The 22,461-nt window shown below is 45.6% G+C and overlaps 2 protein-coding genes across 2 annotated transcripts; one reads left to right on the forward strand and one right to left on the reverse strand.

Annotated features, from left to right (window-relative positions):
• Nucleotides 1-641: 641 nt before the first annotated feature.
• Nucleotides 642-22,068, forward strand: T265_04688 (hypothetical protein; the record flags this gene model as incomplete). Its single annotated transcript, XM_009169492.1, has 10 exons — nucleotides 642-1,217; nucleotides 1,535-2,011; nucleotides 9,003-9,081; nucleotides 9,813-9,897; nucleotides 16,056-16,311; nucleotides 16,486-16,582; nucleotides 17,562-17,626; nucleotides 18,101-18,252; nucleotides 19,430-19,485; nucleotides 21,658-22,068. 10 exons carry the CDS (start codon nucleotides 642-644, stop codon nucleotides 21,735-21,737), a joined length of 1,923 nt encoding a protein of 640 aa, XP_009167756.1.
• T265_04687 (hypothetical protein) lies at nucleotides 10,160-10,408 on the reverse strand (the record flags this gene model as incomplete). The annotated part of the gene is made up of 1 exon (XM_009169491.1): nucleotides 10,160-10,408. One exon carries the CDS (start codon nucleotides 10,406-10,408, stop codon nucleotides 10,160-10,162), a length of 249 nt encoding a protein of 82 aa, XP_009167755.1.
• Nucleotides 22,069-22,461: the final 393 nt, after the last annotated feature.

Here is a 22,461-nt window from a genome sequence, read left to right on the forward strand (position 1 = left end):
ATGGCCAGGCCAGACGGCATGCCGCCCACAAGTTGGGAATATACATTATTATTATTATTATTATTATTATTATTATTATATTTATAAAAGCAGCCACTGAATCCTCGAAATCTACTGAGACTATCAGCTCAGAGCAGAAGGGAGCACAACTCGGCTGCAAACTACACGGCTATTATTATTATTATTATTATTATAAAAGCAGCCACTGAATCCTCGAAATCTACTGAGACTATCAGCTCAGAGCAGAAGGGAGCACAACTCGGCTGCAAATCTACACGGCTTCCGATATCGCGATGGTTTCCCGGCGCACCTGGAGAAAGATCGGACTACCGGAACTCAGACAGACAATGAAGACTGCCAGCAATGCTTTGAGTGGTAGGCTTCAACTACTTGATGAATTTGAACGTGAGATTTAGATAGAAGGCCATCGTGATTGTGGTATTGTCCATCTTGCTGATTGTGAGCCAAATCTCCTGGGCATAGACAGAGTGGATCGGTCGCATCTTTCAACATTGTCAATGGACAGCTTATGCAAATCAAAACCAACCCAAACCTTGAGTATCCGGGGCGAGTAAGCCCGTCGATGCCGCGATCCTAAGACTACAACAGAAATATGAAGACGTTTTCTGAGGAGGTCCTGGATGTTGCTCCAAAGCAAAGCGGTGCTCCATCTGTGTCCGGAAGTCCAGCCAGTTTTCAGACCTAAAAAGCCAGTTCCATACGCGGTCATAACAATCCTTGATGCCAAACTCAAGCGCTTTAAAGGCTTTGGAGTCCTGAGGCCCGTGAGTTACTCCCCATGGGCTGCACCAATCTTGGTTGTCAAAAAGTCAAAGGGTGCTGCATGTAGCTGCGCCGATTACTCTACAGGTCTGAATGATGCCCTGGACAGTCATTGCTATCCACTGCCATTACCTAATGATATTTTTGCCAAGATGAACGGCGGCGCTCAGTTTGCAAATCTATATCATTCAGGAGCCTACCTGCATGGTGAAGCTGCAGAGGAATCCAGACACCTTCTGACGATCAATACTCACCGTGCCCTATTTCAGTACGCTCGAGTGCCATTCAGAGTGAAAACTGCACCGTCCATCTTTCAGCAGATTATGGACACAATGCTGGGTGATCTGACCGGAGTTGCCGCATACCTTGACATCATCGTCTTTGGGGCCACAAAAGAAGACTTTCTGTCCCGACTGAACGCTGTCCTTCGGAGGGTAAATGATCACGGGTTTCGGCTTATGAAAGAAAAATTTGAGTTTATCTTAAATTCCATGAAATGCCTTGGTTTTATTATTGACTGAAATGGCCGTCGAACTGACCCACCTACTATCGACCCAGTTGTGAGAATGCTCTCACCATCGAATGTTGCTGAACTCAAGTATTTTTGGGGTTGATTAGCTACTCCAGCGCCTTCCTGCCAATTATGCATCGCTCGCGTTAATCGTTCAACCAGCTTTTGAACAAAGGATGGCGGTGAGGTTGATCACGCGACTGTCGTTTTGCATTCCAAGAAGTGAAGACGCTGCTGCAGTCCGAACTTCTACTCACGCGCTTCAACCCCCAACTGCCTATCGTTCTCACAACTGACGCATCGAACCGTGGAGTTGGTGCAGTCATTGCTCACCTTTTTCCTGACGATACGCAAAAGCCGATCGCTCATACAATGCCCTTGGCTCCAGCTAAGCGGAATTACGGCCAAGTTGACAAAGAAGCGCTAGCAATCATTTTTGGGATGAAGAAGTTCTGTAAAATACTTTATGGCCGACACTTCACGTTCGTGACTGTCCACAAACAACTACTGGCTATACTCGGTTCCAAGAAAGGTATCCCGGTATACATAGCCAGTCGTCTACAACGATGGGGCACGATTTTGCTCGGCTACAACGTTGCTATAAAATATGCCTCAACCGAGAAATTTGGGCAGGCCGATGAGCTAGCGCGCTTGATTGCTCCTCACGAAATGGAACCAGAAGACACCGTCAAAGCAACCGTTGCCGTTGAACCGGAAGTTGGTGCTGTGATGTTGGAGACCATAAACCAAACAGCCGTGATTTTTGACGCGGTCCGAAAGGCTACCAGAAGTGACAGCATACAACAAAAGAAAATACAGTACCACCAATCAATCTGGCCAAAAACGTGTCGATCAGGGGAACTACGGAAACTTTTTCAGCGATGGAGACTATTGTCTGTTGCCAATGGCTGCCTTCTCTTTGGCGACCGAATCGTCATTCCCACCGAACTTCGCCAACGAGTCTTGGCACACGTCCACAAGAACATCCAGAGATAAGCCTCATGAAGCCTCTTGGTCGCAGCTACGTTCACAGGCCGAGTATGGATGAGCGCGTGGAACAGGTGTGTTGGAGTTGTTTTCGTTGTGCAGCTGCCCAGAGGTTACCCAACTGACATCCGCCGCAGCCTTGGCTACAACCAGAAAAACCCTGGTTGGCCATCCATGTGGATTTTGCCGAACCAATAAAAGGACAAAGCTTCCTCATCGTTGTCGATGTATTCAGTAAGTAACCTGAGGTCCTTATTATGTATGAGGGAACAACAATGGCAACCACCACTAAGCTGCAGCATTTGTTTTTGATATCGGCTACCCCGGATACTATTGTGTCCGATCACATCCCATCAGTTTGGCGAGTTCGTTTGAAGACGCGACATCACTTCTCCATTATTCCATCTCTACTCCAACGTTCAAGAAGAAAGTTTCGTTGGCACCTTTAAACGTGCGTTGATAAAGGCAGAAGGGGAATGGACCACGATAGGCTGCCGCTGAAATGTAGAGCAACTCCTAATCCAGTCTCCAAACAGTCGCTCTTCAGCAAAGGCTATGATAAGCAGACAGTTGAGAATTACGCATCATCACTTACGTGTTCTCAGTCACCGACAGGAGGGAAGCCAACATTCCGGCCTGGCGACCGTGTGCTTGTCAGGGACTATCTATCCGAGCACCAAAGATGGACTGTTGAAGTCGTTCTCAAAAGAATCGATCAGGTAATCTAGAGCGTTCAGGCAGGATCGCTGATATTGAAACGATATGTCAATCAATTACGGTTTACTGAGTGCCCGATCTCAAAGGCGGAGAACCTTTACTAAATATGAACCTGGTGCTGAAACATTTGACCCCTAAAGACCAGCACCTGTAGCCACTGCCTCGCATGTACCGCTCAAGATATGTTCATTGCTGCAACCAAAACGTCGTACTAATCATGCTAGAAAACCGATTGAACCTTCACAAATTGATCCTCGTCAAAAACCTTACGTTGAACGGCCAAAAGCGGGATTAATCAGGAAGGCCAGATTCCTGAAGTCAACCAGTGAGTGCCCGAAATCTACTGAGACTATCGGCTCCGCTATATGTTAATCAGAGAGACAACGCCCCCCTCCAACACGCAGCGCGTTGCAGCCTCGTGCGTTATAACAACAAGTTAGACAGTGTCCCTCCAATAACTAGCTTCAGACCGTTGTGCTTTCGCATTCGCATGCACTCATGCTCTCATACTCGCTTGTTGAGGACATATCTGTTGTGTTCCATTCTGAGTCTTTTTTCCACTATTAGGCACCGTAGCGAGTCAGCAGTAAGATATAACAGATTGGCAAATCAGCAGATATAACAAGGGACCTGGTCGAATGCTTTTTGAGCATCCAATAAAATTATTACATCAGAGTGCCCGGCGTCGTGGGCTACCGTGATGGTGGAGGTGATGCTGGAAGTCACTGACGGATCGCTGAGACCGGAATCCGCACACAGGCACAAGTATCAAACAGTGATCGACGGCCCCGTGTTTTTGCCTTCTCACACACTTATCGAGATAGCCGGAAGAAGTAACACATAAGGAGCACTCACATTTGTGAAGTCATTGACGAATTTCTAACAACGTAAGGGTTTGTCTTCAAATTTGGGTACTCTTCTCTGAAACACACCCACGCAGAGATTGGGTAGCTCCGAGAGACGTTGATATAGTGGAGACGTTTGCTGCTTTTCAAAGCCATCGTCGTATAGCCAGAATTAGTGGGCCCTTCCTGATTCACTGGATAGTGGAGAGGTCTAGCGGAGTTTCGGAGTTTCCGGTCTGTAGCGCTACCGAATTTCTGAAGGTTAGCCAGCCTTCGAAAGATCTCAACTATCTCCATCTTTGGTTATTCGGTTCTGTCATCAAGATCAACAGGGAGCTCTTGCTCGGACGTCGGGTGGGGATAATCCTGTGGGAGAAATGTCAGGGGCAGGTTCTCTAGACACGCAGGAACATCTTGAAATTATCTGTTGGGTTTTGCTATGATGGTGATTATTACTGACTCACTCTGTGCGATATGGGCGGCCAAGGAACTCAAAGGATGTTCAAGGCTGTCACAACACCGGCAGTATGTATTGGATTAGCAGTAGTACAGGCGGACGAGGGCATTAGATGCTAAATTAATGAGCGGTTCCATGGACAAACGAGTTGGCAGAAATCATGAATTTAGCAGTAATAGATGAGTGAGTATTAGCAAAAGATGGATAGTAAATTAGCGACGCCTTTTGGAGGCAATAAGTTGAGTTTTAAATTGCTGAGAAATGTGCGTATGCGGGCAGTCAGAGTGCGGGTATATACATATACAGGGGTTAACGGCACAGAAATCAGTCAGATTGTTCAGATATCGGGCGAAATTTTCTGCAGTCTTCAGGTGATACGCGACGCAGCAGCATGTACAAACTTGGCTCAGCGGCCAAAAACGGCTCACACGAAAATATAAATTGTCGAAACGTCGTTGAGATCGACACTGAGATGTTGATTTTTAATATCATCATCGCTGAGCTTCAGGGCAGTCAGAGTGCGGGTATATACCATATACAGGGTTAACGGCACAGAAATCAGTCAGATTGTTCAGATATCGGGCGAAATTTTCTGCAGTCTTCAGGTGATACGCGACGCAGCAGCATGTACAAACTTGGCCCAGCGGCCAAAAACGGCTCACACGAAAATATAAATTGTCGAAACGTCGTTGAGATCGACACTGAGATGTTGATTTTTAATATCATCATCGCTGAGCTTCACTCGCAATGGACAGCAGGTTGCCTTAATTGCGATTTTAAAACGTATTATTCATAAGTGAAAATTGGTTGGTCCCCCGTAAAATTTTGTCGGTGGACTGGATTAGTTATATCGTAAGGGGACTCGTGTGTTGGAAAAAGTTGCATGCTACATATAGTATGAGCGACTTCATGGTGAGCAGGCGTACCAAATGACATAATTTCAGCGATTTTTGCGTTCCGCGAAAGGATAGGTGCGAGCATAGGAAGTAGGTCCCCAGTTTCCTGGTCATCGGTCCTCGTGATGAACCGCTGAAGGACTCAGTAAAATTGTATTTAATAACTGTTTTTAACTGTAAACTAGTGTTACTGAGTTGCCTTCTTTTTGTTCTTATATAACCACCAAGCGTGGCCCTTTGAATTATTTTGTATCAAGCTGTTAGCTCCTCCAAGACGTGGATGCCCAAAGAGGTGCATGACGCGAAGGTAAACTTTGAGACGAGCTGTCATTTGATGAGCGAGTGTTGTGTACTCAAACCCGAAATGTATGATATATTATGGTATTTTAAAGCATTGCTCGCCATAGGTGCTCCGTGGATGGGGGTTCGGTGATAATGACATGATTTTTGAACGCTTCACGTAAGATATTCGTAAGTAAAGCAGCGTTTTTGAAGCAACTTTGGCATACGGTAAAACCTCTTATGGGGTCAAAATTCCCCTAGATTGTCATTGGAATTGAAAGTTAGATTTTAATCGTCATCGAACAATCCGCTACGCTTTTACTGCTGGAAACCGCTTTAGTCCTCAAAGGCTCACATCCTAGCAGTGAACCAAAATGTAGCCGAATCTGTGATGAATGCGGCAGATGAGTAAGTAAACTGCATCCGTAATTGAGGGGTAGCCAGGCGCTAGCAGGCAGGGCTACCAGGTACCCCACTTGCACTCAGATTCATGTAGTGGCTCAGAGATAATTAAGACTCTACCCACCACACATGTGTTGCCAGATAAGTGATATTTTGGGTTGATGTTGATGAGCAGAAAGAGGTACGCGTAAGTATATGCCGTCTAGACAACTGACTTGTAGTTTAATTTCATGCGTACGAATAATTCACAATATTATACGGATGCCAGTACAGCTATCTATGAAAGTCATTCAGTTTTAATGGGAATTGCAGGTGAACAACACACTCATTCAAAAAAGGGAATGGACTGAAGAGGACATTATCCAGCGCAGTTAGAACAGTGATGCAAGCGGATTGGCACAGCAGGTTCCGAAAGACGTTTTCCGGATAGAATCACAACGAGCAAAAAAACTTTCGCTTTCCCGCAGTTTAAAGCCGCAAGAAGGAGATAAAGCGTTTGTCAAACGGCTTGAAATTGTGGGAGAACTTATAGAATTACCTTGAGACGGTGGTTGAAAAAAGGTTTAGACCTGGATACGATAAACACGAAATCAACGGCGCTCAAGAGGACATGCACCTGGGTAAGACAGCCGCTGACTGCATAAATCGCCGATGGAGGATACTCAAGTTGAAGCTGTATGGTGGATATGCTTTAGCATATTCAGCTCCAGATTCGGCCAGTGGAGCCATACTTGAAAAGTGTTTCAGCGAATGCTGGATAAAATGGGATGCACTGATACCATTTGGATAGATTTTAATGTTGAATGGATACTGGGTGCGACATAGGCTCTACAACTTGCAGTGGTTCGCAGTATCTATAGATCTGGGTATGGAGGAATAGGTAAGAGGTTTGCTCGGGTCGTTGGACAAGTGTTTCGTGAGTTTACGTTGATTATATTGGAGTCTTACTCGGTTGTTCACACTATGATCTCGTTTATCGCTGTCCTACTCAAAGGGCTGAATTTCACCTACCTCCAGGTTGAGGGAATTCTTTGGCTACGAACAGAGAATGCAATGTAACAGAAGTAATAATATTGTTTGTTTCCAACCAATTGGTGGCATGCCGTCAGGCATGATCATAATGTTACAGTAAGAAAAAACCGTGAGTGGATGTTTTTGTGGGTACGGAGGATTGAGCGGAATAGGGACGGTGCCGCAAACGAGGTCACCTTTATACCGGTAGTGGAAGAGCACGGTTACTACTTCTTTTTTGAGAGGGGATAATATCTAGTTGAAGCAAAATCAGATCGTTAGAAGCTGAAAAACATTATTATTATTATTGTTATTATTATTATTATTAAGAGGCACCTTGTCTGACACATGACAAGAAAGATGCGAATTCCGGTAAAAGAAATTCCCTCTTTATAGAGTAACTAGTGTAGTCAGTTTGTTGTGAACCATACCTACCTCAAGGCGATAGCAAGATAACCTTCTCTTGAATTCAGCACACCCGCAGCCCACTGAACACTGCGTATCGAGGAATCCGCATAATTCCTTCCAGGACTTATGTGGTCATGAAAACGCACAACACGTTCCAACTTTCCACCTCGTCCCAGTTTGACTACTAACTTTTGACCAGCGCTTGTTAAACGTGCATATGAGCTAGGTTCATTTAACTGTCCTTTATGGTCTACCTACGTAGCATCTCGCCAGATGATTAGGCGTGGTGAAATTCGGGCCAATTGTTAGCCGCGCACACGAGCCGTGTTCTTCTAATTGTGTCATAGGAGCGATGACAACTTCGCCCAATAATTGAAACCAAGATTTCGAGGTTCCTGCTTGGCATTAGTTGGGGGGCCAATAAAAGTAGCCAAGATTTGAAGTGCACTTTTGAAGTACACTTTATCAAGTACCCTCTGTGTCAAGCAAGTTTTCACAACTCAACACAAAAGGACGAAAGTTTCTAGAGGCACCCATCGTTAGTAATCAATTGAAAAACCTTGTACCAGAAGGTCAAAGGGAAAACCGGGTTAAAACACTGTGAATTTCTCTAACTTATCAAACTAACCAAGACCTCTTCAACTTACACCAAAGCGGTGTGCTTTAAAACACCAAGCAAAGCGATCGAATGCATTCTAAAGTGGGCTATGGGAACCACCTCATCACCAAAAACCTAATATACCGTGAGCAAGGTTTGACAAATATGCAAGCATTCATGGACAGCTTAACACATCCCCAGGACAAGAGCATGCCGGGTGTCATATTCTAAAACTTCTCAATGACCTTTATTCGAGTTCCACACGAGGCTCATGGGATCCAAGTGGAAATTCCACCTTCGGTCATTTGGATAGGACATCCCAGGTGGACATCAGATGAACCTACCCTTCGACCACAACGGCCCCTACCATTGCCACTCAAACCCGTGTCTTAAGCCCATTCCCATTTCTGGTTTACTAAAACGGCTTTCCAGGAGCACTTTCACGTTCATGTATACATTTGTGAACGGCCCAGAAGCTTGGACTCTCAGTGAAATTCGATGCCAAGAATAAGTGGTCACTGGACCTGCAAGACCCTCCGAATAACGAAAAAGGCCTCCGTATATCATTTGGAGGAGACTCAGTTAATTCGCTTGTCATGACTGGCGCGAGTGAGTATCTGAGTGCTTTCGAGCGTGTCACTCCCACTCCACAAATAAAAGCGGCATTCATCACTCTATGAATATTTCGGACTACCTCCATCTTTATTACTCGCTTGGGCTTTCAGAGACTCATTGGAGTTTAAGACCGTTTCTTGAATAGGAGAGCCAAGTTGTCTAATCAGGGCGCATGGTGGACGTAACCCAAATTAAGCGTACCCAATGGACTGCCACGAAGATGGTCGCCGGTATCAAACCTGCTGATTATGGAATGCATCTGGAGACACCTGGAATAATTCCTCCAGACTATCACCACCTCCGCGGGCACCCGAAAAACACGCCTTGTATGAACAGGGTTAGGCAGAGGAATTTTCAACGTTGTCCTCACAAGTGCACGAGGTTTTCAGGATTAGAGCGCACCTATTTATTGGGCAGCAGTTGCGTGGAGCAACCATGTTTCAATGTTTCATCAAGAAGCAGCTGTAATATCCTTCAGATTTTTTATTAGGTGCCCTCACGGTGGCGAGCTTATTGGCGGACAGAACGTAAAGAGCAGCGCTACACCCTTCTTCACTCGAACTTTGTAGGTGAGTGGAAGCTAGTGATCAAAAAGTTCAAAATACACTTGGGAAACATGGGTGAAAGTCTCGATCCCGTGTATCAATACGGGAGTTCGTGTCCCCGGAGCGCGGATTTTGATTCTAGGCGCTACACTTTGCCTGTTATCGTGGCGTTCGCAAAAGAGGACGTTCCATTTTTTTGTGTAACTAAGTCCATCTTTTTTAGTATTACTGGAATAATGTGACCGTTTTCAATTTTAGGAAGCCCTCCTGACATGGGTTCAAACGGATTTTGGTGTCAATTTGATGCTTTCGCGAAGCCTTTAAAAGATTTTCGTGTACAAACTGTCTCCGGCGCATTGGGTATGATCATAAGTTGACCATATGACTGTACGAAGTTTCCATTCTTAGCAGCGTTGTGATACTTTTCCTATTCTTTTCGGAACTTATTGCGTACACTACGCCACAAGCAAAACAGGAGATTGTCGTGGATATCGATCGAGGTAGAAAGCTTTCGATCGAGCTCGATGTTTCATATCTTTTCATACCTTGCACAAGTGAGCATGGTTGTTTGGTTTAAACCAGATTCAGTGCTAAACTTGGACACGATGGACTCTACCGGCGAGCAGAAAATCGACGTGAACCAACAAATCTACAAAACTCGCATTGACACTACGGGGTCCCCAATAAGTGCGACCAGGCTTGATGGTATATCATTGTGTGTACACGTAGTGTATCTCTGTCGTGTTTGTTTTCAGGTGCTAATCCATCTAAAGGACAAGTTGTTACCAAAGGTCCGGACTATTGTGGGTCATGCTATGGTGCCGAAAGTGAGACGCGCAAGTAGGTTAACTCACTACTTTTGTTGACATTAACCTAATTTTGGCACATTATCGTGTCCATTATGCCGTTCCTTTTTATGTCTGATTGTGCGCTGACGATGCGTAGATCTTTCATTTGGGGCTTTTCTTATGACCCCATGACAGTATTATGATGGTGATAAGCCCGCGTATCTTGTTCTGCCCACCGAACTACACTTCCGAAAAACGCGGTGCATATCCTGTCAAAGTTTTCTCCGCTTCGGTCCTGTTGTCGGCTGTTAGTCTTATGACACGTCTTCACACATTTCATCTTGGTTCTGGTTTATTTCGTACTCCATCAGTAGTTCTGAAGCCGCCACTTTTTGTGGCTTCACTGCCTGTACGATAGATGCGGGTTCACATTGGTGGTAGCCACTTGTACGTAGCACCATACCGGGCCCTGCGCATGCCGTTTGTGGATGACAAATTATGGGCATTCGCTTTGTTCTCTCGTGCCCCAAGTCATCTTGGAGTACATGATCAGCATTCCACATGATTTTAGCCCCTTGAGTGGATCGTAGCGCTGTTCACTGTCACCGTATCTATTCACCTTCGTAACCGACATGGCTTTCCACGCTTGGACCTGTGGAGAAGACGGGCGACATCGCTTTGACTTGTGGTAGTTCGGGCTGCACACTTCCTGGGCGACCTCATCTGGGATGCAGTTTTCTTCAAAGCGCACAGCAATGTTACCTACTTGGCAGAAGGCAGGCTCATAAGCTACTTTTAAAATTACTTACTCAGCCTCAAGGATTCCTTAGACTAGTGGGTTGAGTTAAGAGACGGTTTTACAAGTTGGGTCTGTGTTGCTTCTGCGAGGCCACGACATCTTTTGCCGCTGCGACGAAGTAGAGCTGAAAAGCTATACATAGTACTTGTGTGGTTTTGGCTTTACGGTAGCGCTCGTTCTTCCTTACACCCCATCATTCATGGGCTCCTCATCACACGTCCGTTACTCAATCTTTCTGATCCATTTATCTGTCAGTCATCCGGCCTTTGCTCTGTATTTAGGCCTCCGCCAGGCGAAATAAATCAAAGTAATCCTCTATTCAACCCAGTAAACTATAGTAAATTCAAAAGATCCGTTCCAACGTTTGTGCGTAACGTCAAACTGGCAGCAGGTGGCCTTTGTTCAGACCTTGCTCTTTCTTTTGGGCGATGTATATTGTATAGATGTATGTGTATGTATGTAAGTATGTAAATGTATGTGTAGATGTATGTTGTATAGAATCCCAGTTCGGTCGTACACCTCAAGCGCTCTGAACAAACCTGGATTGTTCTCATTTTACTCGGGTGTCTGATGATCCTGGTGCGCTGGCTCTTGGTTTCTACATTATGGGAGTTGTAATTTGTCCCGCAGCTAAATGCGCTTCATTGGACTGGATTCCATGAAATAATAGCTGCGCTGTTTTATTGACTTGCCTAGTCAAAATCAACGCATCGCTACGCGATGAACTATGTTTGTCATGTCAGCATACGCTCCGACAGACGGCAGATCTGAGAATGAGGAAGACAGCCTCTATCGAGACTAGTCACGGTTGCTTCCGTCAGTTAGACATACATATATCGTGATTCCCGTAGGTGATGTGAATCTCCAAGTCGACTGACTAAGTTCTGAAAGAACTCATCTTGGCAACCGATGCTGGGTTGATGCTCAACGCACGGATAATAGGGAGCAAGTTCTTCAATTACGTGCTGAACACATTGTTTTCTGGCCAGCACAAGCCGTCACCATGCGACGGGAAGGAAATCAACTGTAAACTTGCTGTTAGACCATGTGACGATCAGCTACCTAGTGGTACATCGACATCACTCCGCCATCGACAACGGAAGTCCACCGCACAATCTAATTGCTTCTGCGCAGCAACGCACCTTAATCAGGTGGTTTGCATCCTCTATTCTTCAAAGGTGGTGAGTCTGTTGTGGCCATCCTGGCGACTTTACTCCAAAGTATTTGGAGTGAGAAAGAAGAAGAGGGTGAGGTAAACTCGGCAAACTCTCGTTTCCGTTTTGTTCCTGTTGAGCAAGTATTTGAACATTGTCCCAATTGAACTTGTGTCTTTCTCTGTCTTCGTGGATTGAGACAGGTGACATTGGGTCATGTCTTCTGCTGGCAAGCTTATGCAGGCTTGTATTCTGGTAGCACGTTTTCTTCCTGTTTGACCAACATAGTGATTGTCGGAGTCGTTACACTTGAGTCTGTAGACCACGTGCGTCTTCTTCACTGCATCCGACCGTTATTTTGGAATGTCTTGTAGTGGTTAACGGCCCTATGGAGTCTCTAGTGAACAGAGCAACTTACTAATGTAAGCCAGATACAAAGTCACAAGGAGAAAAAATACAAGTAAATCTTGACTCACAGTTCAAAATGAGATTCCGTAGTTCCGTATTCCGTTGAACCACCACACCAAGAATAGTTCTAACTTCCTGGTATTCCAGATCTCCGGTGATCGAAATATTAATCCACAAGTGTGAATATATTGGTCCAGTGTTTGTAGCTGAAATGTTTGTTCACGTTTAGTGTTAGTGACCGTTATTTCGGAATGTATCGTAGAGTCTTTGCTCTTCTTTTCCCTTCGCCCTCGTCGTGTTGCAACGCGTCTCGATCCCCTTGAATAGGATTCGAACCCAGCTCCGTTTGTGGCAATTGGGATGGTTGCTGTAGTAGTTCAGAATCTGGTCTGCATGTGTTTCTTTCCTGTACACTCCAGTTTGCAGTTGGCCGTTTGTTGTCCTTGTGACGAGCACATCTAGGAACGCCACCTTTTGTTCTCTTCTGCTATCGTTTTGAAGTGGATGTCGGAAAACACGTTGTTCACCAGTTCGTTCACTCGTGACAGTTCATTTTTCGTTACAACAGCAAATGTATTGTCCACATATCGTACCCGTACTTTCGGTTTGATATCTGGTAGCACGATCCGCTCCAGTTTCTGCATTGTAATTTCCGCGATAACTCCAGAGACTGTTGATCTCATGTGGATGCTGTATGTGGACGAAACTTTAAGTGTGATGAAAAATAAACTGCCATGGTGAACGAACTGGTGAACAACGTGTTTTCCGACATCCACTTCAAAATGATAGCAGAAGAGAACAAAAGGTGGCGTTCCTAGATGTGCTCGTCACAAGGACAACAAACGGCCAACTGCAAACTGGAGTGTACAGGAAAGAAACACATGCAGACCAGATTCTGAACTACTACAGCAACCACCCCAATTGCCACAAACGGAGCTGGGTTCGAATCCTATTCAAGGGGATCGAGACGCATTGAAACACGACGAGGGCGAAGGAAAAAGAAGAGCAAAGACCCTACGAGACATTCCGAAATAACGGTCGAACGCAGTGAAGAAGACGCACGTGGTCTACAGACTCAAGTATAACGACTCCGACAAACACTATGTTGGCCAAACAGGAGGAAAACTCGCTACCAGAATACAAGCCTGTATAGGCTTGCCAGCAGAAGACATGACCCAATGTCACCTGTCTCAATCCACGAAGACGACAAAGACACGAGTTCAATTAGGACAGTGTTCAACTACTTGCTCACACAAGAACAAAACGGGAGCTAGAGTTTGCCGAGGCATGGTTCTCCACACATAAGTCGACTAATAAACATCGATATCGACCCAATCTATCAACCATTACGAGCGAAAGAACGACACAGTCACGGGACTCTGAGCCACCTGGGAAATCAAGAAACCTAGCGACAACAAACGGACTAATGAGATCAAAGGAAGAAAACTTCTAAAAACAGAGGACTATCAAATCAACCAATCAGCGGAACAAATTTAGACCACAAAGCAAGAATAAAACGATCGGATCCAACAGAACGATCCCCCACAGAGCCGTCGAATTGCATGCGCTCAACGAACCAACCAGATAAGAGATTAAGACCAACTCAGATTAACAGGGGCCAATCAAACTACGCGAAGATCGCCTTCAGAGCTACTAGATGCGGTTTAGTAGCTATATGAACACAGGCAGAAGAGGAGGAATTCACCCGCTCAACCCCACACTGACGATGTCACTTCGATTGGTGATGAAACGTTTTCAATCCAACTGCCAAGCTCGGTGAACAGATCAACAACGAATCCAAATGATTCCTCATCTGTTTTCGCACGGCGTGTTTACTCATCGATCACTCAAAAGCCGTTCTTCTTGTGCTCTGGTATGTGTGCGTGTAAAATCTGATATTGAAACTCCGATTCTTTCATCCCGGGACTGATTTAGGTATCGAACAGTGTTTGTTCCTGTTCGGGACACCCGTACGTGATCCGACTTCACTTCTGACTTTAGTGTTGCTGTCTACGCCTGGGTAACTCTGCAATGCCCCAGTGGTCAAACTTTCTACAGGTTTCGAAACAGCTATCACCGGAAGGTTCTATAGCTGGCCAGTGGCAGCATCTTTATCATCAGAAAAAAGAATCGGTTGTCCTCATTACAGGCTCTTCAGAGTGGGGTTTTAAAAGCGCTTGGGGTAGCTTGTTGGCTTTTCTGCCTCAGCTGATTTTCAGCTCTAATTCGTGACTCCAGGTAACTTTGGATCTGACAACAACCAACCTCTGACCTACCGCTTTGGTGGATGGTCCGAAAACCAGGTGAGAGTACCCCAACTGTTCGTGCTATTGGTTGTGTTAAGCGGTGTGCACGTTAGGATGGGTTTGGCATATTTTGCGGCCTTAATTGTAGAGCTACATGTTCGCCATGCAGTGGTATAAGACGATGTAAGCTCCGAAATATGCACAACACTGTGATAGGCATGTGATCAAGACAGTGCTACTCGCCTTCTAGAATGGGGACCGCGTGATCCTCACTGTGCCTGGTTGGAGACACTAAAAGATATGGCTGCAAATCGATGTCAGTGGCGTTCTTAATGTCATTTTCTATCCAGATTGCCTCAGTGGATGTCTGGAGGTATAGACACCTCGGAATGACTGTGGTAAGCCAGCGCTGAGTCCCTTCCCCGTCCACTTTTACTCTCTTCTTTACAATAAGGCTTTCAAGTAAATCATGATTGTATGGCAGTGAAGCATCGGTGCTGAACACTGATTTTATGCTATCGATGATGACGATGTTCGCAAAGTTGGTGTTAATAGGAGATTCAACCATATCTCGGCGAAATCTCTCGTATGGTATTCTTCAACTGACCGAGCTGTACACTGGTCGTCTCAGATGTAATTTGGGACCGTAGTATTTCTCTGATGTAACACTACTTACAAGGTTGAGAAAAGTTCCTAGATAACCTACCACTGACTCATTCTTTTGTTGGGGCTCATCAGATGGACGTAGTCCCCGAATCTTCCACAATTTTATTTCGTACTTGAACACCAAATCGGGTGTGTATGTGGATAAGCACTGAAGTACGAAATGAGATTGGTTCGGGGAACAGGCTTACATGATGAGCCTGCAGAAGGATGAAGTCGGTCACGGGCTCTCCAAAAGACTTCATCAATCCTATGAGTAATGTCACCTCAGGATCTTCGTTGTTCAGCACCTTACACTTCGCGTACCGCTTTACAGATTGCATCTGATAGTGCAGAGGCCAGAGATACAAACTAGGACAAATTAAAGTGGTACTAAAGCAGCCGTGAGGAACTTTATTTTCATTTGCGTTGCTCTCTGCTTGCTCCTAATTATGGCACGAGTACGTGCTACCAATCCTTTCGTATGGATTAGGCACAATAAACTACTGGTTCTTGGACTCCTCTGGCCGTACTGTAAAATGGTCGTTGAGTTTTCTTGAACGCAAACCAGTGGATTCTAGGCTTCCCGTTGGAACGCATTGTTTATCCAACTTCGATTCGCACGCTGAATAGCGATGTTTTTCGATTTCGAAACCCAGTTCAGTTAATGGAACTTATTTAGACATCACTGTTCGGTGTGCCACGTTTGCCCTTCATTCAACTACAATGGCTTGTTTTCGTGACATTAGCACACTGGTCCCGATGATGACGGTGACAGCTGTAGACTTGTTCGTACAGACCACCAGATTATTTTCATACCCAACTGGTGGCTCTACGAGGCCCTATCCTATATTCGACTTTCCGTACCTATAAGCCTTCATGGATGATTCGTAATTCTATCCACAATTCTGTTAACCAGTGTTTCTAACACACAACACTTGCTTCTCACCGCTACTCACAGGTGCTGCAATACATGCAAAGAGATTCAACTTGCTTATCAAGAGCGACATTGGGTAGTGAAAAATCTCTCAGTCTTTGAGCAATGCCGTGAAGAACAGTGGGACGATACACTTGCCAACTTGGGTTCCGAAGGATGTCGCATTCAAGGAAGCCTGGAAGTAAACAAAGTCGCCGGGTCATTCCACATTACACCGGGCAATAGCTATGCGTCAGATCAAGTACATGTTCATAATTTGCAGGGTTTCGACGGGCAGAAGGTAAGCTTTGTCGTGTGGCTATCGGGGACATTGCAGTTACAGTCAGCTCTACTTGTTAGCTTCCTATTTGTGTGACTGTTTGAGTGCATACTATGGTTGTTTTGCCATTGATTTCTCGGAAGTATGTCATCAGTACACTTACAGAAGTGATCCACTTGCGCCTCTTGCTTTCAGCTGAATATGTCGCACAAAATCGATAAACTGGCTTTCGGTAACATGTACCCTGGTCAAACCAATCCGCTTGACGGAACAACGATGAACGTAGTGGAGCGTAAGTTTTCTTGTGCGGTATTTTGTTCATAGAGAAGGTGAGGAGTGTACGCTGTCCATACAGTCAAAGATATATTGTTATCAAGCAGAGTATACGAATGTGGTATAACGCGCTCACCCAGTTGGTTGTCCGCTGAAAGATTCTTTCTATGATCGCCAAGATGGACCAGTTGGTTAGAGCGCGAATTTACTCACCGGAAGGTCAGTGGTTCAAACCTGACCCCTGCCTCTCCACTCCCCCTGTCTAGGCTTGGGCGACCTGGCAGTATCCCAGCCCTCGTGCCTCCTTCATGTGGCATGGCAGCTAGGCACCCAAAAGGGTGCTACAACTGAACGATCGATCACCCCATTAGACTCGGCTCAGGGGAGACGCGTCTCGTACAAAGCCTTTTGATGGTAAACAAAAACTCTTTTGTGTACTACTGGGTTTGTTTACTGACACCAAAACCAGGGGCTCTATCCTATATGCATGAAACATGCGTGACGTGGATGTCCTAGACAAACTACGGAAGGAATGCAAAGCTAAAGGTTCAGCGGGCTAACCGTCTGTTACTTAGAGGAATTACTACCTTTCGGAATGAGTCTGTAAGGATTGACATTGCTGTTAAATTATAGTTATAGGACGTTTTCCGGTTCTTTTAGTTGCAGGGGTTTGAATTTTAGGTGCGTGCTTTAATGTATCCGCCACGCAACACGCAGCCCGTTGAAAAATGGCTGTTGACGTACAATTATCAGGCTTGTGGTAACTGTTTATATCCACACGCATCATGATCGAATCTCACACGTGCAAGTGTAGTACAACGTAGTAGATTTTAAGGTCGAAACCTGACGAAGCTAAACCGCTTGTTTGCCGCAATTGCTAGCCGATCCGTAGTTTGAGCACACTGCAATCGCAAGCTACGTCAGCATTCGCCACTTGGTTACAAGCTTGCTTTGTAATCCAGCTCTTTCGTGTTTGTTTATTGTGCTTCCCTTCACAGCTGCTCAGATGGTTACCTACTACATGAAACTTGTCCCGACTATGTACGTTTCTTACAATACCACGGTAAGTCGTACACCGATTTTCACCCTTTTCTCGTACTTTTTTCTCGAAGCTACGGTCTTCACTTTCAAGCTTGTTGCTCAGGACATCATAAACGAGAGATTCAGTTGAGTCTCTCGTGAAAACCGAATTTACTTGCAAATGGGTGTATTCCTCGAAAACAGTGCAATTTGGGGTTCAAGTAGATCATAAGGTTGACGGAAACTCGGGGACCGCGCCTACCTGATGAGCCCCAAGAAGGGCGAAACCGGTGTGGGCTGTCGAAGAGTTTTCAGCAACCTTGTGAGTAGTTTCCTTTATGAAAATATACTGCGATATATTGAATATCGTGCCAACTGAATCATGAGGCGGCCTGTGTGCAGTACATTGAGCTGGAGGACATCATAAACGAAAAACCAAATTGATTTGCAAATGAGTGTATTTCATTCGAAGTTATTTACTCTATCAAACCCATTCACCTGACATCTCTCCACCCAGACACAGAGTCTTTCGACGGTCCATACGAACCAGTATTCAGTCACGTGGCATTCGAAAGGTTCACCGTTGACCAGCGATTCTTCGGGGATTCCTGGACTATTCTTCAACTATGAGCTTTCTCCTCTCCTTGTCAAAATCTCTTTTGAGCATAAGTGAGTATGGGTGTCAGCAAATTTGTCATAACCTCAACGATCTAAGTGCTTTGCATCGTGCGACAGTATTGTTTTCATTACCATGTTTGACAACTAATACGAAGGTGTTCATTCGTAGCGTTTCGGCGGGTGTTGCCTACTCTATCCGACCTTCATCGTTGGGGTCGTGTGCTACCCGTGCTTTGCACCGCTTGTCCCATCTCGTTGATTGGTCCTCACTCATACCGTGCACATTGTTGAGTTCCCGATACGGAACCACGATGTGACGATCTCGAGTATCAAAAGAAAGAATTGGGTTCGAAAGCCTGCGGTAGTATTTGCACACAAGTAGGCAAAACTATACAATAAACTTCACGTTCTTGATGTCAGTAAGTACATAAGTCTGTCGCTGACCGGCACGATGTAGCGTCCAAGTCTGCACACCAGATAATGGCAACCGGAATGTTGGATTGCTGGTGCGGGTTGCGGTTGTCCCGAGACAAGTATTGTGATCCTGATTGGCGGTACGATCACACGGGTGTCACAGGCCCAGCAGGTGGATGGGTAAATTGGTGGATTGGCGGTACGATCACACGGGTGTCACATTTGGACGGTCCCAGCAGGCGGATGGGTAAATTGGTTCAGTGATACACACAAGCTAGCATACCAGTGTTGGACAGGACGGCCTTTGTGGCCATGTGACTGGCTGGCATGGAGGCAGGGACAGAGCAGTTGGTAAGGACGCATGTGGTTTAAGCGAATGACGGTGTTATCCCGATGTGAACTTAGATTTGACGCTTCTCTTCTGGAACGAGACAGCTCAAATCCTACTCGTTCTGGATGCTAATGTGAACATTCCTCCGGTGGTTTGGCACTGAAAGGACGTATCACAATTGAAGGCCACCTCCTGACAAGTTTTTTTTGCATCGTGTTGGCCTTTTTTATTTGGGTGTTCCCGTGACAGAATTAGCGGAAAAACTGACGTTTAGACGGAATAGCTTAATTGATTTTGACTGGTGATACGTAACTGCTATAAAACGTTGCTTCTCTCTCTGTTGACTCAGTGTTTCCTCCTTGCACGTTTCCTCTAGTCCCATTTCTATGCTTGTTCACACCAGCGGTTAAGGGGCTTCGCGCACGTCTTACCTCGTCTTTCACTAGATGCCTAAGATGCACTTACACTTTTCTTGTTCTTCAGGTCTTTCTTGCATTTTCTGACCAATACTTGTGCAATTATCGGGGGTGTATTCACCGGTAAGTGTATCTTTTGCCGTCATCACTCAAGCTGTTCAGTTTATTTTTCACCGTTTAGTGTTTTGTCCGTTTCCGTCCGCTGTGAAACTGAGTGCTAAGCCAACGCAACCTTTCATGATTGCTGTTATATCTGTGATTATGGCTCAAGAGTCCTGTGAAATGCCAGAACCGCCTGCTAATGTGCTGACGCCATAGGTTCACCATCACGGTCGGTATAAAACCCCGGCATTTGCGTCTGTGAGAGGGAGTTGTCTCTGTTGGTCGACCTGTTGAATTGTGCTCTATACTGTCCCATTCGAAGGGCGGTCAGTTGAGAAAGATGACCCTCCCCCTGCTGATTGACTCGCTAAGACGAGCAAACGCTTTTCAATTTCCATAACGTGGTCCGGCTTCTTCCACGATTGTCTTATCTTTTGGAGTATTATTGAATAAGGTTTGTTGGGATCGTAAAAATGACTCAATAACCTTTCTCGATTGCAGAATCTCCGTCAGACGAAGTTATTTTGTCATCCAAAAAATACTCTGATAACGAAAAACCTATTCACTGGTAGCATTCAGTTTGGTTTTAGAAATTCCACCGTCAAAACGTTTGAACGTGCCAATTGCTATATTATACAGTGTAACGACAGTTGAAGGATGGCTGTGAATGTAGTCATGGGGGCTATTTTGACCACCCTCACCACTAGGTCTCTGATTCCGTTTCTTTTAGTTCAAGGAGCCATTGTTTCGGCTGTGGAGCATACCGTGCACACATTCCAGCCACACTGACACGTTCACCAAGTTGTGTCAAACCGTCTTACGATTTGGTTTCTAAGGTCGGCTGCTGAAGACCGTCGTAGATGTGTTTTAATTTAGTTGTAGGCCATGGCCTCTGTAGTTTGTGTACCCGAGTAGCCTCCGGATTTTTTTTTACCTTAGCTTGCATGCCACACGACCTTTTTCACCTATTGCTGCTGTTTAACATTACTATTCTTGGAGGCTTTCGTGGTAGGACAATGTTAAGCCGCTTGTAGTCGTTACCCGAAACATGTTCAACCTCTTCGTTCAGTTGTGACACCCTTCTGGTGCCTCGCTGCCAGGCCACCCGAAGGAAGTACAGGACTGGGATACTGCCAGGTTGCCCGAGCCTAGACGGGGGTAGTCGGGAGGCAGAGGTCGGGTTCGAATCATGGATCTTCCAGCCAGTAAATTCGCGCTCCAACCACCTGAGCCATCTCACCCTCAATCCCTTCGCACACTGTGTATTATTACGAAACCTTATTTTGTGACAGCGAGCTGTAAGACTATCTCACAGTGTAATGGGCCATGTCTATAGGTTATGCGAAACGACGCTCATTTGACTTCCAAACTTTGTATCCCTTATGAGGGCACTCCATGGGAACTCGTGTGGGCACGAAGGGGCTATACAGTGGGCTGAGTTCACCTCGTCTGGTGGTGTAAGATAAGGCTGCTCTCTCCCAGCTGCACCAAGTGAACGTAAACCTGAGCACATCGCATCATCATCATCGACAGCATGACATCAGTGTTCAACACCGATGCTTCACTGTCGTACGACCTGAACACGCGTAATGCACAATTTTGTGATCGGTAAGCCCTACGCAGTACATTGTAATCCGTCACAAAAAAGGGTTGGAGTTATTTAGCCCATTCTTCGAGATCCTAAACTAAGTCGAAGTCGACGGGGATTCTTCGGTGGACTATTCTCTTTTCGGAAAGGTCTCTCGAAAAATGGATTACCTATATCTGAATCCACCAGGCTATTTCATTGATATGCTTTTATCGTGAAGGAAGGATTAAACTCCGTCGCTCCGTTTTGTTAACAGCGATTGCATGCCTTTGAAACATTTGCGCGTGTGGTAGAAAAGTTGAGCTGGCAATCCTGAAGTGGCTGTGGTTGCCAGTGCATCATTTGCCATGTCAGCTCCTGTCTATTGAATTCTGCTTCTAATGAATTAAGGCATGCGCGTTGCGAAGCCTCTGCAGCGTACAGTTCTTGAGTCCTCGCTTGGACTCGAACGGGTAGATCACGTGACTTTGGAAGGGAGTGAATGTTATGGCAATATGGAACTGGGGAATTGTCCGATTTCGTAGCCTATATTGATTGTACATTGATTGTTTATTAGGCTGACTGTGTTTATGCTCTCCACTCCATTGTTCCCTCCCCCCAACTAGTTGCCAGTCTCTTGGACGCATTCATCTACCAATCCACCTGTGTGGTTCGCAAACGACTGAGTACCAAACACTCTTCGTGATACTTTTGGTCCGGTGTTATTTTTCCTCCCACCTTGGAAGCAATTGTGATCTTGCGTTTTGCCGCTGTTCTTTCAAAGATGGAACCTCTCTTCTGTGCAACCGTGTAAAAAGGACAAGTATTCAAGCTGCACTTGGCAAAATCTTTTATTCTTTGCCGTTTTGTACAGTATATGTTGTTGTGAGCACGGGAATGATCTTTGTTTTTGCTTCCACCTGTGAAAGGCAGCGCACTTCGTACCTATCTATATCGGACTTTGGTTGTTCTAGCTATCTCTCGGATCTTCTTCAAATGTATGGTTGCACTGGAGCACATTTGTTGAAAACAAAGACTTCACGATCAATGGTGCGGTTCTTTGCCTGGCGGACGGCACGCTCTTGAAAGCAGTGATCAGTGCTTATTCACGAACCGGGGTTATTTGAAGCATGTGTGCCGACGGTTGACAGTCGTTGGTCATCGGTGCATTGTCGGCGTCTGGACACACGTCAAACGCGTATGGTCTGTCGTCATCCGGCCCAAATTGGGGTCACGTCTGTAGTAATGATAAACGGACAGTTTGCCGAATCTTAGAGGCTGAGACAGGCTTACGGTTGACTGGATTTACGCTGGCCTTTTGAATGGAATGCTGAAACCTTTCAATCAGTATGACTACAACTCCACTGTAGTTTTTATTCCAAGACTTTTTAGGATTTGGCTCTTCAATTGCAAAGCTGGAAGAAGTCATA

The sequence above is a fragment of the Opisthorchis viverrini genome (assembly GCF_000715545.1).
Source record: "Opisthorchis viverrini unplaced genomic scaffold opera_v5_81, whole genome shotgun sequence".
Lineage (NCBI taxonomy): Eukaryota > Metazoa > Platyhelminthes > Trematoda > Opisthorchiida > Opisthorchiidae > Opisthorchis > Opisthorchis viverrini.